The sequence below is a fragment of the Durio zibethinus genome, chromosome 11 (genome assembly GCF_047325235.1).
Source record: "Durio zibethinus cultivar Kanyao isolate XHJ-2024 chromosome 11, ASM4732523v1, whole genome shotgun sequence".
NCBI classification, from domain to species: Eukaryota; Viridiplantae; Streptophyta; class Magnoliopsida; order Malvales; family Malvaceae; genus Durio; species Durio zibethinus.
The window spans coordinates 17,776,247-17,792,465 of record NC_143172.1 but is presented as its reverse complement, the minus strand read 5'-3'; the positions used below and the strand labels follow the sequence as shown (position 1 = coordinate 17,792,465).

At 29.6% G+C, this 16,219-nt stretch overlaps 1 protein-coding gene across 1 annotated transcript; it reads left to right on the top strand.

Annotated features, from left to right (window-relative positions):
• Positions 1-3,827: 3,827 nt before the first annotated feature.
• On the top strand, positions 3,828-6,272 carry LOC111291193 (alpha-L-fucosidase 1-like). The gene is made up of 3 exons (XM_022882820.2): positions 3,828-4,663; positions 4,852-5,091; positions 5,534-6,272. The coding sequence occupies exons 1-3, from the start codon at positions 4,119-4,121 to the stop codon at positions 6,216-6,218; spliced, it is 1,470 nt and encodes a 489-aa protein (XP_022738555.2). The 5' UTR covers positions 3,828-4,118; the 3' UTR covers positions 6,219-6,272.
• Positions 6,273-16,219: the final 9,947 nt, after the last annotated feature.

Sequence of the window (16,219 nt, the reverse complement as noted above, 5' to 3'; positions counted from 1 at the left end):
ATAATAACTACAACATGTAATAGGAATCATATTCTTTTGTTAGTTTCAAAAAGTAAGATCAAAGCTCATAGATTAATCAAATAAATGCATTTTACTTCACTCATTTTTAACAAAAATTTACTAAGCTTTAAAAATATATATATTTCCTTCGTTACAGACTTAAAGTATGATAAAAATTTAATAAACAAAGAAAGTAGAAGAAGTTTATGGCTAGCTTTACTTTTTTGTGTTTTTATAACTTATTTTAGTACTTACTTCAAATATCAAAACAATCAGTAGCTCTTTAATTTTTCATGCAAAAGCTTCTTGTTCAACTTCATTGCATAATTACCAAGGTTCAAAAACCACTTTTAATGCATCTCACATCATACTTAATTACCCAATGTATATAAATAAAATGATCAATATGAATAAAAGTGATTGGCCAGAACAAAATAAAAGTAAAATTTAAAAAATTTAAAAAAGAAAATTTACTAACTTTTTTTTTCTTTTTCATTCACATTATTGTCTTTTTTTATTTTTTAAATAGTTAGCATCGATTACCCAACTATTTGGCTTAATCGATGCTTGATCGACCATCCCTCGTCTCACAACTTGTCTTTTGTATAAAAACAAAACTCAATTAAATTTTCATTAAGATAAAAAGATAAAAAAATCTTAAAAAATTAAAAATATGCAGAGCAACGATTTCAAGAAGCCAAGACATTTCTTTCATTATTTTTTTTTTCGTTTTCTTTCTTATTCTTGCTTTTCTTATCTTTTTTTCCTTCAATTTTTTTTAACTAACCCTTCATCTAGCTTTTTTGCTAGATTCTTCAAGGCGTTGATTGTTTATCTCTCTTTTTATTTCTCTATATAGTTTATCTTTTTTTTTAATTTTTTATTTTGACTTAGGTTCTAGATGGTTTTTTTTTTACTTTTTTTTATTTTATTGCAAATGACATTGGCTTTTGCTCCGGCTTTAAACAAAAAAGCTTATGTTCATCTAACCAATCAAATAAGACAAAATGTCAACATAGAATTGCTCAGGGATTATTTTCAACATATAAAACTAGTGTGCGGTCCCTATTATGTTAGGGATTGAATATTTTTTATTTTAAAATATAAATTATTTTAATTTTATTTTAATAAAAAATTATAATTATCCACTTCACTTGATCATTTAGTTCTTATTATTTTTAATAAAATACCACATGTCAAAGTCTATAAAGCAATGGCAAGGGTATTTTAGTAATTTAATATGTGGCTAATTTTATAATATGCCAAAATTTAACATGTAATTTAATAGGGGCATAAAGACCTTTATGCCTACGCCCCAATTGTCTTCCTAGAGCAATCTGTGCTTCTAAAAAATCTTTTATACTATGACCAATTCTAAAGTTTATTCTATACATATGATCAGCAATGAGAAAAAGAAATGCAATAGCTAAATGATGGTGTGCAATATCAGTCAATCATAAACTTTGCATTTATAGATGGAATCCCCAAAAATGGGTTAGAATGACAATTTTTTAGCCTTGGGAGGTACCAAATAAATGACTACTTGCATTAGGGTATTGAGCATAAAAATTCCATCAACTTGAAAAAAGTAAGTGTAACCCTTTGTGATGCAGTAACACATTTAAGAAATTATTCTGTCAAACAAATTCCCCCCATGATCTAGTAATAGCGATATGGATTAAGTGCCCTATTCAAACCAAGGAACTTACTCGAATAGTTCTAACAAATGATGATTGAGTAGTCAACTTCCTATGAAGCACTCATAAGGACATATATGTAATTATGGTATAGGGGATATTATAGTAATTTTGGCCAATTATAGTGGGATGGGCATTTTCGTAAGTATGATATGAGGGATATTATAGTAATTTTGATCAAATATGATAGGAAGGGTATTTTGTAATTATAGTACGATGGTATTATAGTAATTTTGATCAATTATAGTATGAAGGTATTATAATAATATTGGCTACTTATGAGAATAGGATATTTTCGTAATTATGGTAGAAAAATATTATAGTAAATTTGGATATGTGTCAAAATCATATCAAATAAACAAAAGGGAGTTATAGCAATTTCAATGGGAATTGTTTTAATATATGTTATTTAACATTTACTAAGTAATTTAATAAGGGTATTATAGTAAATTTTAAACAAAATTTAACATGTCAAATTTTTATGAAGCAATGGCAAAGGTGTTTTAGTAATCTAATACATAGTTAATTTTATATTATGTTAAAATTTCATATGTAATTTAATAGGGGTATTATAATAATTTTTAAATAAAATATAACATGTCAAATTTTTATAAACCAATTGTAATGACATGTGATTAATTTTTTATTATGTTAAAATTTAATATATAATTTAATAGAGGTATTATAGTAATTTTGAAATAAAATGACACATGTCAACTTCTAATAAAATACTCATAAAAGTATTTTCATACTTATGATATGAGAGACATTATAATAATTTTTGGCCAATTATGGTGAGGGTATTTTCTTAATCTTCGTAGAAAAGATATTGTAGTAATTTTAGTCAATTATATTAGGAGGGATATTTTGTAATTATTGTAAGAGTGTATTATAATAATTTTAACTAATTATAAGAAAATAAACATTTTCATAATTATAGTAAATTTGGATACATGTTGACCTCATATCAAATAAATAAAGGGTTATTATAGTAATTATTAAGGGGATTGTTTTAATATATGTTACTGATTTGAAATAAAAGACCACATATCAACTTCCTATTAAGCATTCATAATAGCATTTTCAAAATTCTAATTGGAGGAGGTGTTATAGTAATTTTGATCGATTATAAGATAAAGGTATTTTCGTAACTGTGGTAAGAAGATATTATAGTAATTTTGGTCAATAATAAGAAAATGAGTATTTTTGTAATTTAATAATAAGAGAAATATTTTCAAAATTATCAAATGAGGGTATTATAATAAATAGTTATAAGAGAAGGGATATTTTCATAATTATAGTATAAGAGTATAATAGTTAATTTAAGAAAATGAGTATTTTCGTAATTATAATATGAGTGATTATAGTAAATAATTATAAGATGAGTATTTTCGTAATTATAATATAAGAGAATAATAGTAAATTTTAAAAAAAAAGATATTTTTGTAATTATGATATAAGATATTATAGTGAATAATTATAATAAAATGGGTGTTTCGTAATTATGGTATAAGAACATAATAATCAATTTGGCTACATGTCAAATTCTTATCAAACCATGAGGGGTAATTTGGTAATTTCTTAACAAATTATTTTCAATATATGTGTAGATATAGATTTTCCTTTTCATTGCTTTTTTTTTTTTTAAAGTTTTTTTTACATTTGTTTTTTTATTACAAAAAGAGAACATCTTTGCCATTTAAAATAAGTGGAAAATTTTAATTATGGGTTTTGATTTTTATTATTGGCTTTTTTCCTTTCATTCATGTTTTCTTAAAAAGGGAATTAAAAATACTTACCAACTTTGTTAATAATTATGATGAATATTGAATTTTTAATTTTAGTTATCAAAATTCAATATCCATAAATATAAAAAAAAATATTTACCCTACCAATTTTTAAAATGTTAAGTAAAAAAACTGAACCTTAAAAAATGGATAAACATAAGAGTTTATATTTGATAAATATTAATGTATAAATTTTATATACTGTTAATAAATTAATTAATAATAATTTATTAATAAATAAATATACATAAATTAAAATAACTTATTATTAATAAAATATTATTATTTAATTCACCTCATTAATAAATTATTATCATTTAATTTTCAGATAATATATCAAATATACACTTTAAATGTAAACACCTTTACCAGTATTTTGTTCACACTTCACACGACCTGAAAAGGAAAATTGGGAAGGCCAATGCAACCCGCGAAATACAATTATAACGAAGCCAGAGAATAGTACAAGAACCAAACGGCATTCGAATAAAAACGCTTTCTTGCACTTTTCTTCTCTTTTGTCAGAGAATCTCCCAAACTCTCTTTCTGTTTGGTCACATTCCCTACCTCTTCATTATCTACATATTAGATTAGACAAGTAGCGGAGGTCAGAAAAAAAAGATCCGTAAGCGTTATGGCTAAGTTTTGGTGTTCTTTATGTATGATCACAATATTTCAACTGTCACAATTGGCCATTTCTGGGCGTGAACAAGTCCCAACACCACCGCTTCCAGTTCTACCACTCCCAACATTTTCCCAATTGAAATGGCAACAAAGAGAGATCATAATGTTCCTTCACTTTGGTGTCAACACATTCACAGACTCCGAATGGGGTACTGGGAAAGAAAACCCATCCATATTCAAGCCTGTTGGTCTCAATGCTAACCAATGGGTTGCCGCAGCTGCAGAAGCAGGGATTTCTCTCATGATCCTCACTGCAAAACACCATGATGGCTTTTGCTTGTGGCCTTCTAAATATACGGATCATTCTGTTATATCTAGTCCTTGGAAAAATGGCCGTGGGGACGTGGTGCAAGAGTTCGTCGGTGCAATCAAGGCTCATGGTGGCATCGATGCTGGATTGTACCTGTCACCCTGGGATCTCCATGATCGACGATATGGACATGATTTGCAGTACAATGAATTCTACTTAGCTCAGTTGCAAGAACTGCTTAACAAGTAGGATCAAAAACAATATCTTTTTTTTTTTTTTAACTTTATTGATCTTCCATTTATTCTTCACAAAATTCCAAATCCATAAGAATGAAAATATTTTTTTTAATGAAGTTCCTTTTCTTTGTCTTTAATTAATTAAATTTCTCATTATTAGTGCACTTTAATCGTGTGGTGTCACATGCATTTGCCAGATATGGGAGTGTGAAGGAGATATGGTTTGATGGAGCGAAAGGTAAAAATGCCAAGAACATGTCCTACTATTTCACAGATTGGTTTGCAATGGTGAGAGAGTTGCAGAGTACAATCAATATATTTTCAGATGCCGGTCCTGATGTGAGATGGGTGGGAAATGAGCAAGGATTTGCCGGAAACACCAGCTGGTCTACCATCAACAGTACCTTGCTATCAATCGGAAATGCAAGCATTATTGAGTAAGTTCAATTCTACGCTTCGAATTCTACATGAAGTAGTATTGCAAGCAAAATAAGGAATTAATAACAATAAGATGTGAACGCAAAATATTTCAAAGTTTGGTAGTGATTTTAAATGGCTGATACTATATGTTAATCATTTGAAAGTAAAGATTCTTTCTTTTTTTTCTCATATTCCAATCACTTTTTGAGTGCGTTGATTTTAATTCCACCAACAAAAATTCTAATCTCTGATTTTAATTAGTTTCTGGTGAGCACTGGCCACCGCCTTAAGATAGTTAGGGATACTTTTCAAATAACGTCAAAAGTAGATGTTCTTGCGGTTTACCTAACAACTTAGATTAGCAGCTGTATCCCATTGGATCGCACTTTTATATCAACAAAGTCATCCATTTGAACGATGAACTTCTCTAGTAACTGCTTCTTTGTTTCAATAATGCAGTTATCTTAATACGGGTGATCCAAAAGGGACAAATTGGTTGCCTGCAGAGTGTGATGTTTCAATCCGAAAAGGATGGTTTTGGCATAAATCGGAGTCACCAAAGAAGTTAAGCGAGCTTTTAGAGATTTACTACAATTCAGTTGGCAGAAATTGTGTCATGTTACTTAATGTACCACCCAATTCAACAGGGCTTATATCTGAAACAGATGCTCATAGATTAAAAGAATTTGGAAGTGCAATTGACACAATATTTTCTAACAATTTGGCAGAGAACTGTTTCATAGAAGCTAGTAGCCAAAGAGGGGGGAAGGATGGTGGTTTTGGTCCCGAGAATGTGTTGGATAGTGATCATCTTTGGACATATTGGACCCCAAGGGATGATGGTGACAGAAAGGAACATTGGATTGAAATCAGAGTGCCCAATGGAGGGCTGAAATTCAATGTTGTCAGAATTCAAGAAGCAATTGGGCTGGGACAAAGGATCGTAAGCCATGAAATTCATGTAGATGGCAAGAAACTAGTGGAAGGGACAACAGTGGGATATAAGCGGCTTCACAGACTTGAACAGGTTCACGGTCAAGTTGTGAGGATCATAATTAAGGAATCGAAGGGGCAGCCTTTGATCTCTTCCATTGGTTTGCATTCTGACCCATACTGGAACCCAAACGGGCAGCTTGTTTTTTAGTATTAATATTCCCGGCCTCAAGCAGTAATCAAACTAAAAGGTAGCTTTTTAAGCATTTAGGCTTTCGGCTGATTCCTTTTTGCTTTTTGCTATTTGCATATATTTCAGGCCCATGCTTTTCTGTTTGATCTCTTTGTCTTCATATACGCGTAATAAAGGTTCTAAAAGCATAAAGGCAAAGAGGTATATCTTATTTTCTCCATCAATATTGCATGATACAATCTCTTTGCATTCATATCAGAAAAACTGTACTACTCACAATATTTAATAGTAATAATAATATTCATAATAAAATCACTTCAAACTTGAAGCTCTCAAAAAATTAATTAAAGCTTGGCTCGCAGGATCAGGATCCTTGAAAATCCTCTAGTCTCGACTTCATTATTTTTTTTTTAATGTAATTGTTAAAAAGTGGATTATGTTTAAGAAATTAAAGTATGATTTGCTGATTGCAATCTTCCAGGCTGATAGGGCCTGTTCGTGGACGGGGCAGTAACAATGACATTATACTGCATGTCCTTTAATAATGCTTAAAAATACTTTAAAAAATGGTAATGTATCTGATTATTATAGTAGATTAAAACGTTGGTGATACCGAATTTTTTACTAATTATTTGATCTGAAAATATTCGGCATACCGACCAAAGGCAAATTAATCACGTCTAACACCCAAACCGACGTGAAACTAGTTACCAATTTATTCTTCTTTTATTATGTTTTTAGGCTCCTGATTTAATGTACATTTAAATTGACGGACTATAACATTAAAAATAATAATGACGGTTACTTAATAAACCTAATAATAGTAATAAAATTAGTTATTATCATTGAATATTGTAATGATAGAATTAAAATTAATAATAAAAATATATATTTAAATATAAACGTAACCATCACAATAAAATTAAATATGAAAATTGAATGCTCATCAAAAGCATTCAACTATCATAATTAAAAATATATCTTATGTTATAATTTTACACTAAAGACAGCCAATTGCCTTAAGATTTGGTGAATTATTGGATTCTTCCCCTTGAGATCAGAGAAGTAGTGAGATTTTTTGCCCTTGCACACCACATTATTGGCTTGCGGACCAGTAGCTATATTTATTTTTTTTCTTTTTTTGTTTTGCAGGTATTTTTGGAGGAATTGGGTTTTTAGAGCAAGGGGATTTTGGTGGATGAGTGATTCCTAATTAGATGGAATGGGTCACGAGTTTTATGGGTGTTTTAAAATAAAGACAGTAATGATTTTGGTTGGAATGTGAGATTTGAATTTGGGTTTGCTTCGATTGAGCTTAAAAATCTTCAATTATTGAAAATTTGAATTTCTTTCGAATTAATTAGTCCGTGTTATTATGTATTTTTAAGTTTCTGTATGCTTGATTTTACAAGAAAAATGAAAATGGGTTTAATTTTATATGTTTGATTTGTTTTTGTTGGGCTAAAACCTCTAATCCAATCAAACATCAAAGTTAATAGAAGTGAAATCAAATAATCAACTAATCAAACACACAAGAGATAATAATTTAATGCAGTTCGATCTAATTAATTTACGTCTACGGATAAAATATAAGATCTACTAATTATAAAAAATTACAAATATATAAATTAAATCAATCTCACTTAATAATCAATAACCCTCTCAATCTCTTCTAGTCCACTCCTATATACCATATCTATGTGGACCCTCTCAATCTCCTCTAATCTACTTACAAACATACAAATATATACACTCACAAGAAGTAAATCTCTAGTACTCTTATGAAGTGTTTATCTATAAAACCCTACAACTCTTTTACATCTTTTTTTCATACTTAATTCTACAAAGATTTTATTTATTTATTTATAAGCATACTAACTTACCTATTAAGAATTTCTTTCTTTCTAAAGTTTTTTATCTGTAAGTCAAACTTGCTAATTAAGAATTTATTTTCTCTTAAAATTTTTTTTCTGCAAATTTTCTTGTCCATTAAGTAATATTTAATCAATCCCAAATAAATTTATTATGGAATTTGAGTCATGATTCTTAGTAGTTTTTTCATTTAATTTGCTTGTCCTATGTGTTTAATTTTTTGTTTGCTTCTTTGTCATGGAAATGAGTGGCTTTAGAGGTGCTGAGATGGGAATAAAGGGCTGAGGTAGTAGCAGCGATGATGATAAAGTTAAGAAAAATAAATTTGGGTTTTGAGTAAAGATCCCCACGTAGTTTTCTTGATTGAAACTAAACTGCATGAGAAAAAAATTAAATAGAATAAAAAATAAATGTAAAATGAGTGAGTGTTTTGGAGTTAGCAATGGAGCATTGTGATGATGTGGGGACATGAAATGGATATCAAACTGAGAAGTTTCTCCAAAATCCATATTGATGTGGAGTTAAGGGAAAGAATGAATGTTGATCCATGAAGGCTTATTGGTGAATCGGATACAAGAAAAAAGACCACTTAAACTCTCTAACCTCTAGACAGAGTTTAGGTACAACTATTTATATTTAAGCTCTCACTTTTATTACCTTTTTTTTGTTTGATCTTATTATTATTTTTTGTTAAGGAATCACATGAAAAACTTAATGAAATAAAATTTTCTAAATACCTTATCCTCTAGGTGGCATTCAAGAACAGATTACTTCATATGTAATTTTCATAAGAATTCTTGAATTTTAGAATTTTTTTGGTATTTGTATCGGATTTCAAGTTTGTGGTTTTGGATTTTGGTTTTGGGTTTAAGATCTAGGGTTATGGTTTTACGGTTTAGGGGTTTCCATGATTTTATGAACATCTTGGTAGACTTTTGAAGCAAGCTTGATTTTCATAATTTTTCTAAAAATTAGATTTTTTATTAATCCTTTCGAGAGACATTTTAAAAAGAATGCAAATACCAAATATAAATGAATGAATATAATAAAATATGACATATAAATGATAATTTATAATGCTAATGCATGTAACAAGTTATTGAATAAGTAAAAAGTAAATATAAACAATGATGAAATTATTATTATTATTATTATTGTTGTTGTTGTTGTTGTTGTTGTTGTTGTTGTTGTTATTATTATTATTTATATATTTTGTGAAAAAGAAATTTCTTTAATTCTTCAACATTTAGGCAAAATTCAAAAAAATTAATCCTTCAAAAAATTATTTGAATTTCCTCTAATATCTAGGTAAGGTTTCTAATTTTTTTTAACAGAAATACAATTCTATCTTTTTTAAAAAAATTTAAATTTCTATTTTGTTATTTCACATTTATAATTAATGCATAAAATACACATGATAATACAAATATAAATTAAATGGTGCATGTAATTATATTTGTCTTTTTATCAAATTGATTCATTTAGCATGAAAATAACATTTTTGGTATTAAAACATTTATTTTTATTTAAAGATATTATATCTTTTCTTTTTAATAAAAATGATTTCCATATTTATGATTATTAAAAATATGTAAAATACATGTAACATCAATAATATAGGTCAAGTTAGAGGAGATATATATACCTCACTTGGGCTTAAGTTAAAGCCCAAAAATATCAATGACCCAAGTGAACCAGGCTTTTGGGTCAAACTTGGACTGGATTAAGTGGGTGGTTGGAGAAGCTGGGTTGGGTCAAGTATGATTTTTTTATTGGCTTTTGCTATAAAAGATAATTTTTTTACATCATTTCCATTCCCTTCTTTAAAAAAAAGAAAAAAACCATTTTTTTTAAAGAAAAACACAATAGAGCTAGAACTCTCCCAGTTGCCAGTAGAAAATCACCACCATCACCACCACCACCACCGTCATCATAGCTCACCACCAACCACCATCGAATGGCACTATTTGGCTCCCAAATTTCACTGAAAGCTTTCTTTCTTCGTCTTTTTCTCATATCCAACCTTATTTTTCTTGAAAAATATATCTAAAGTTGTAAATATGGGATTTCAACCTAAAAATTTAAACATCTATTCTACCCATTTCCCGCCGTTCGATCAACTTGAACTTCTAATATGTTGCTGCTCTTTTCTTTCCTTTCCTTTTCACTAGCATAGATCCCAAAATCTTGTCGTTGCCATTCACACTGCCTTACAATGTTGTACTTCAAGCTTGCTTTCCTTTCTCAAACTTTTTTCATTTTTCCTTCCTCACCAGCCCAAGCCAAGTCTTCCCAAACAAACCCTAAAGCCCAACAAATCCTAGGATAACCAAACCCCTCTCTATTTGATTTTTTTTTTTATTTGTTTTTCATATGGTTGTGATTGAGGTTCATCCCCGAGATGAGGACTATAGTCTTTTATGTGTTGTTTTTAGGTAGGTATTTTGATGATAGTGACTGAAAGAAATGGGTTGATTGGGTTCAAAGGTGTTTAAATTTAGAGAATGGGTTTGTGGCAGTAGGCAGTGATAGGCTAATGTTGTTGGTAAGGTGATTTTTGAGGGGAGGCTTATGAAGGGAGACAGAGCTTGTTGGTGGTGATGTGGTTTTGGTATAGGGTAGAATTTTTTGTTACAAGGACCTGGTTGTAAACAGAAAATGGCAAGAGGGGTTCAATTAAAATGGAGGTTGATGATAGATAATGATTTTTTTATCTGTAAAACTCTTTCCTTAGCCAAGCCTCTTTTGTTGATTTTATTAGCAACTAACCTTCTATTTTTCTTAAAACCTTGTTACAAAAAATTTTGGCTAATTGTGGCTTGGACTAGACAGATAGTGCTCTACACAATTGTTAGCTATTACCGTTTATCTTTTTCCTTTTTTTGTTATTTGTTTGTTTGTATTTTTTATGATTTTTTAATTTTTAATTAATAAAAATAAAACTGGGTTTAAAATTAAAATTTAGGTTCCATTGATTTTTGGGCTTGTAAGATAGATTTTAGGCCTTGATTATCAGATTTGGGCTTTTTGAATTGGTCTTCCAACCTTAGTATAAAATTGACCCAATAATGAAATGAAATTTGGTTCAAGTCCATGAAAAAATAATCCAAAATTGATTAATCCAAAATAAATCCTAATCGAGCTCAATCTAATTGGAACTCATAATTTGGCACGAATTGAAACATAAAAATCAAACACACTCGAATCAACTCGAATAAAATTAAGTGTCTGCAACACTTTCTATGAGAGGAAAGGAAGCATTCGTCAAGTCAATACTATAATTAATTCCATCCTATGCTATAGGACGCTTCCTGCTGCCAAGATCATTATGTGATGAATTAAACAACCTAATTAGCAATTATTGGTGGAGGAATGACAGAGAAAAAAGGAACTAATTGGCAAAATTGACAAAGGATTTGTTGGTCAAAAAAAGATAGTGGTATGGAATTCAGAGAAATGAGAGACTTTAATAAAGCTATGCTAGCTAAATAAGGGTAGAGGTTTTTAACCAACCTAGACACACTTGCACAGAATTCTTAAAACCAAGTATTTTCCACGAGATAATTTTTCAAAGGCAAAATTTGAAGCTCATCCATCATTAACATGAAATAGCATTTGGGCAATAAAAGCAATGCTGTATAAAGGGCTAAGATGGCATGTTAGGAATAGGAGATCCATATATATATAGATTGATCAATGGCTTCCATTCATAAAGAGCTTTAGCTGTAACTATCAATGAATGCTAATGAAAAGAATGAACTTGTGGCTAACTTGATTTATGACCAAACACATCACTGAAAATGGGATAGTACACATGCACGGTTCACACTAGAGGAAGCAAATGCAATATGTGAGATACCACTAAGCCAGATGGACCAACCTTATTACTTAGCATGGCATTTTGAGAATAAGAGCATATATATTATGAAAAGTTGATACAAAATGCCACATAAAGTTTTAAATTAAAAGGCCAATAAAGGATTTTTGCTAGTCATGGTGAATCAAAACAAAAAATAAATCCATGTTCAAACTGTGTGTTTAAGATGTGGTAATGAGAAAGAAACCGTGTTCGATGCATTGAAATAATGTAGTTGGGCAAACAAAGTATGGGAAAATCTAAACTTTAAATAGGATGAGAAAGTTAGCCAACATAATAAAACTCTAGAATGGATGGCAAAGGTGATGGCAAAGGTGAAAAGAGAATAACTTTAACTATTCATAATAGGGATATAGACAATCTAGAATGACTAGAATAGAAAGATTCATGGTGAACAATGAAGGGACCCAGTGATGTTTGCGACATTTGCTAAAGAATACATGGCATAAATTATGAGAGCTCAACAACAAAGTTTAAACTAGCAAGCACAACAACGGAATGCATGGAAACCACTAAAAAATGGCTGCTTCAAGGTAAATTTTGATGGAGTGGTTGACAAGATGAGGAAATAGGAAGGAATAAAGGTGATTGTTAGAGACTGGGAAGGAAAAATAATAGGAGCATGTCATAATAGTTTGCCTACGGTGACAAACCCTTTCTTTGCTGAAGCTAATGTAATGGTTCATGCATTGGACTTTGCTAAAGATCTAGGGCTTCATGCAATAATGCTTTAGAATGACTCCTTAATAGTGATAAACCATTTGCAGAGATGGAATAAAGATTTATCTTTAATAGGAAACCTGATAGAAGAAGCCAAAACAAAAATGGTAGAGTTTAAAGAATGTATAGTGAAACATGTTATAAGACTTGAAAATGGGCAATACTGGGTAGAAGATTGTCCTAGTTTCCTTTAACCTCTTATGGACAATAAAGTGATTTCTGATTCATGAATGAATAAATTCTATCTTATTTGAAAAAAAATTATAATTAAATTTAATTAATTTTTAAATTTATTTATTATAAGTAATGACATGTCCTCTAACTTTGTCTGCATGTAAAATCCATGTCATCAATATTTGTCTATATGTACGCCAATCAAGATGACATAACCTGCCATTAGTCAATTGTTTGGTTTTCGTTAAATTCGATGCCTTTGAAATAAAATAATAGGAAAATGTAATTGATTCAAATGAAAAAAAATAAGATTTAAATGATTTTTGCTGAGATTAGTGACTTAAATCTCATAATAGATTTGTTTGAGATTAGTTAGATATTGCTTAATAGATAAGAAGACTTGCAGAAGAAAAATTTAAAAAAAAAAAAAGAGATTCTTATTATGTAAATTTGACTTACAAAAGAAAAATTTTAAGAGGAAAAAAATTCTTAATAAACAAGTTTGTATATTTATAAATAAGTGAAGTCTCTATAAGGTTAAGTATGAGAAAAAAATGTAAGAGAGTTATAGTATTTTATGAGATAGACATCTCATAAGACTATTGAAGATTTACGTTTTATGCATGTGTATGTTTGTATGTTTGTGAACGGACTAGAGAAGACTAAAATGGTCCGTATAGGTATGGTGCATATGAGTGGACTAGAAGAGACTGAAGGATCCATATAGTTATGATGAATGGGTATATATGGGTATGTGTTTGTTTATGTTGAAAGGATATACATGGGTATGTATTTATTTGTGTTGAGAATACTCTATAAGACTATAGGAGATTAATAAAGTCAATGGGTATTAGTTATGAGTAATTTGATTTGTATGTTTGTAATTATCTACAACTAGTGGTCTTGTTTCTCACCATAGACGTAAGCTAGTTGGATGAAACCATGTTAAATTATTCTCTCTTATGTGCTTGTTTGATTAATTGTTAGATTATACTTCCATTGGTGTGATTGGGTTGGGGTTTTTTAGCCTAGCAAGTGACATCAAAATTGTCGTAATCCTCAAAAAGTGGTATCAAAACTGTGGTGCTTCCTAACAAGTGGTATTAGAGCTGAAGGTTCGAGACATGAGAAAAGGTAAGCTTAGAGGAGCTTGATTCAAAAGAAGAGTTCGAGTTCATGTTTAAAAATTGATTGCATGAAACATGAAGACATATAGAAGAAGATTGTGAGACTTTCATTGTAGGTGGAGCCAAGCATATCTAGTTTAAAGATAGATGAGTTGATAAAATTTGAGTCAATATGGAGATTGTCAAGAATAGTGACTCAAATCTCATAACAAATTTGTTTGAGATTGGTTAAATATTGCTTGATGGACAAGAAAACTTACAGAAGAAGAATTCTAAAAGAAAAAAGATTTTTAATAGGTAAGTTTGACTTACAAAAGAAGAATTCTAAAAGAAAAAATATTCTTAATAGGTAAGTTTGTATGCTTATAAATAAGTGAAGTCTAATAAAATTAAGTATGAGAAAAAAATATAAAAAAGTTGTAAGGATTTATAAGATAGACATCCTATAAGACTACTGAAGATTTACATTTTATGGGTATGTATGTTTGTATGTTTATAAGCAGACTAGAGGCGACTGAAAAGGTCCACATAGGTATGGTGCATGTGAGTGGACTAAAAAAGATTGAGAGGGTCTACATAAGTATAATGAATGGGTACATATGGGCATGGGTTTGTTTGTGTTGAAATGGTGCACATTGGTATATATTTGTTTGGGTTCAAAATATTTCATAAGACTCGAGAAGATTTAGAAGGTCATGAGTATTAGTTATGAGTGTTTGATTTGATTTGCATGTTTTTAATTCTATACAACTAGTGGATCTTGTTTCTCATTCATGGATACAGGTTATTGGGTCGAACTATGTTAGATTGTTATCTTTTTTGTGCTTGTTTGATTGATTGTTGGATTATGTTTCTGCTGGTGTGATTGGATTATGGTTTTTTAGCCTAACAAGTGATATCAGAGTTATCGTAATCCACAACAAGTGATATCAAAGTTATGGTATTTTCCAACAAGTGATATTAGAGCTGAAGGTTTGAGACATGGGAAGAGATAAACTTAAAGGAGCTTGATTTAAAAAAAAAGTTCGAGTTCGTGTTTTAAAGATCGATTTACATGAAGCGTAAAAATAAACAAGAAAAGATGATTGTGAGACTTTAATTGTATGTGGAGCCAAGCATGTCTAGCATGAAAATAAATGATTTGATGGAATTTGGGTCAAGGTAGAGATTATTGAGAATAGTGACTTAAATCTCATTACAGATTTATTTGGGATTGGTTAGATATTACTTGATGGATAAGAAAACTTACGGAAAAAGAATTTCAAAAGAAAAAAGATTCTTAATAAGCAAGATTAACTTGCAAAAAAAGAATTCTAAAAGAAAAAAGATTTTTAATAGGTAAGTTTGTATGCTTATAAATAAGTAAAGTCTCTATAGGGTTTAAGTATGAGAAAAAGTTGTAAAAGAGTTGTAAGATTTTATAGGATAAGACTTCTGAAGATTTACGTCTTATAGGTGTATATGTTTGTATATTTGTGAGTGGACTAAAAGAGACTGAAAGAGTCTACATAGACCATGATGAATGGGCACATATGGATATGTGTTTATTTGTGTTGAAATAATGCATTTAGATATGTGTTTGTTTAGTTTAAAAATACTCTATAGGATTAGAGGAGATTGAAAAGGTCAATGGATATTAGTTATAAATGTTTGATTTGATTTGTATATTTATAATTTTCTATAACTAGTGAATCTTATTTCTAATCCATGGGCATAGGTCGATTGGATTAAATCGTATTAAATTATTGTCTCTTGTGTACTTGTTTGATTAATTGTTAGATTATGCTTCCGCTAGTGTGATTGGATTGAAGTTTTTTAGCCTAACAAGTGGTATAAAAAATATCGTAATCTCCAACAAATGGTATTAGAGTTGTGATATTTCTCAACAAGTGATATCAAAGCTAAAGGTTCATGACATGGGAAGAGGCAAGACTAAAAGAGCTCGATTCAAGAGAAGCATTGGAGTTTATATTTTGAAAATCGATTTGTATGAAGTGTGAAGACACATAAGAGAAAATGATTGTGAGACTTCCATTATAGATAGAGCCAAGCACATCTAGCATGAAAATAGATAATTTGATAGAATTTGAGTTAAGGTAAAGATTTTTGATAATAGTGACTCAAATTTGATAACAGATTTATTTGGGATTGATTAGATATTACTTGATGGATAAAAAGACTTGTAGAAGAAGAATTCTAAAAGAAAAAATATTCTTAATAAGCAACTTTGACTTGCAAAAAAAAAGAAT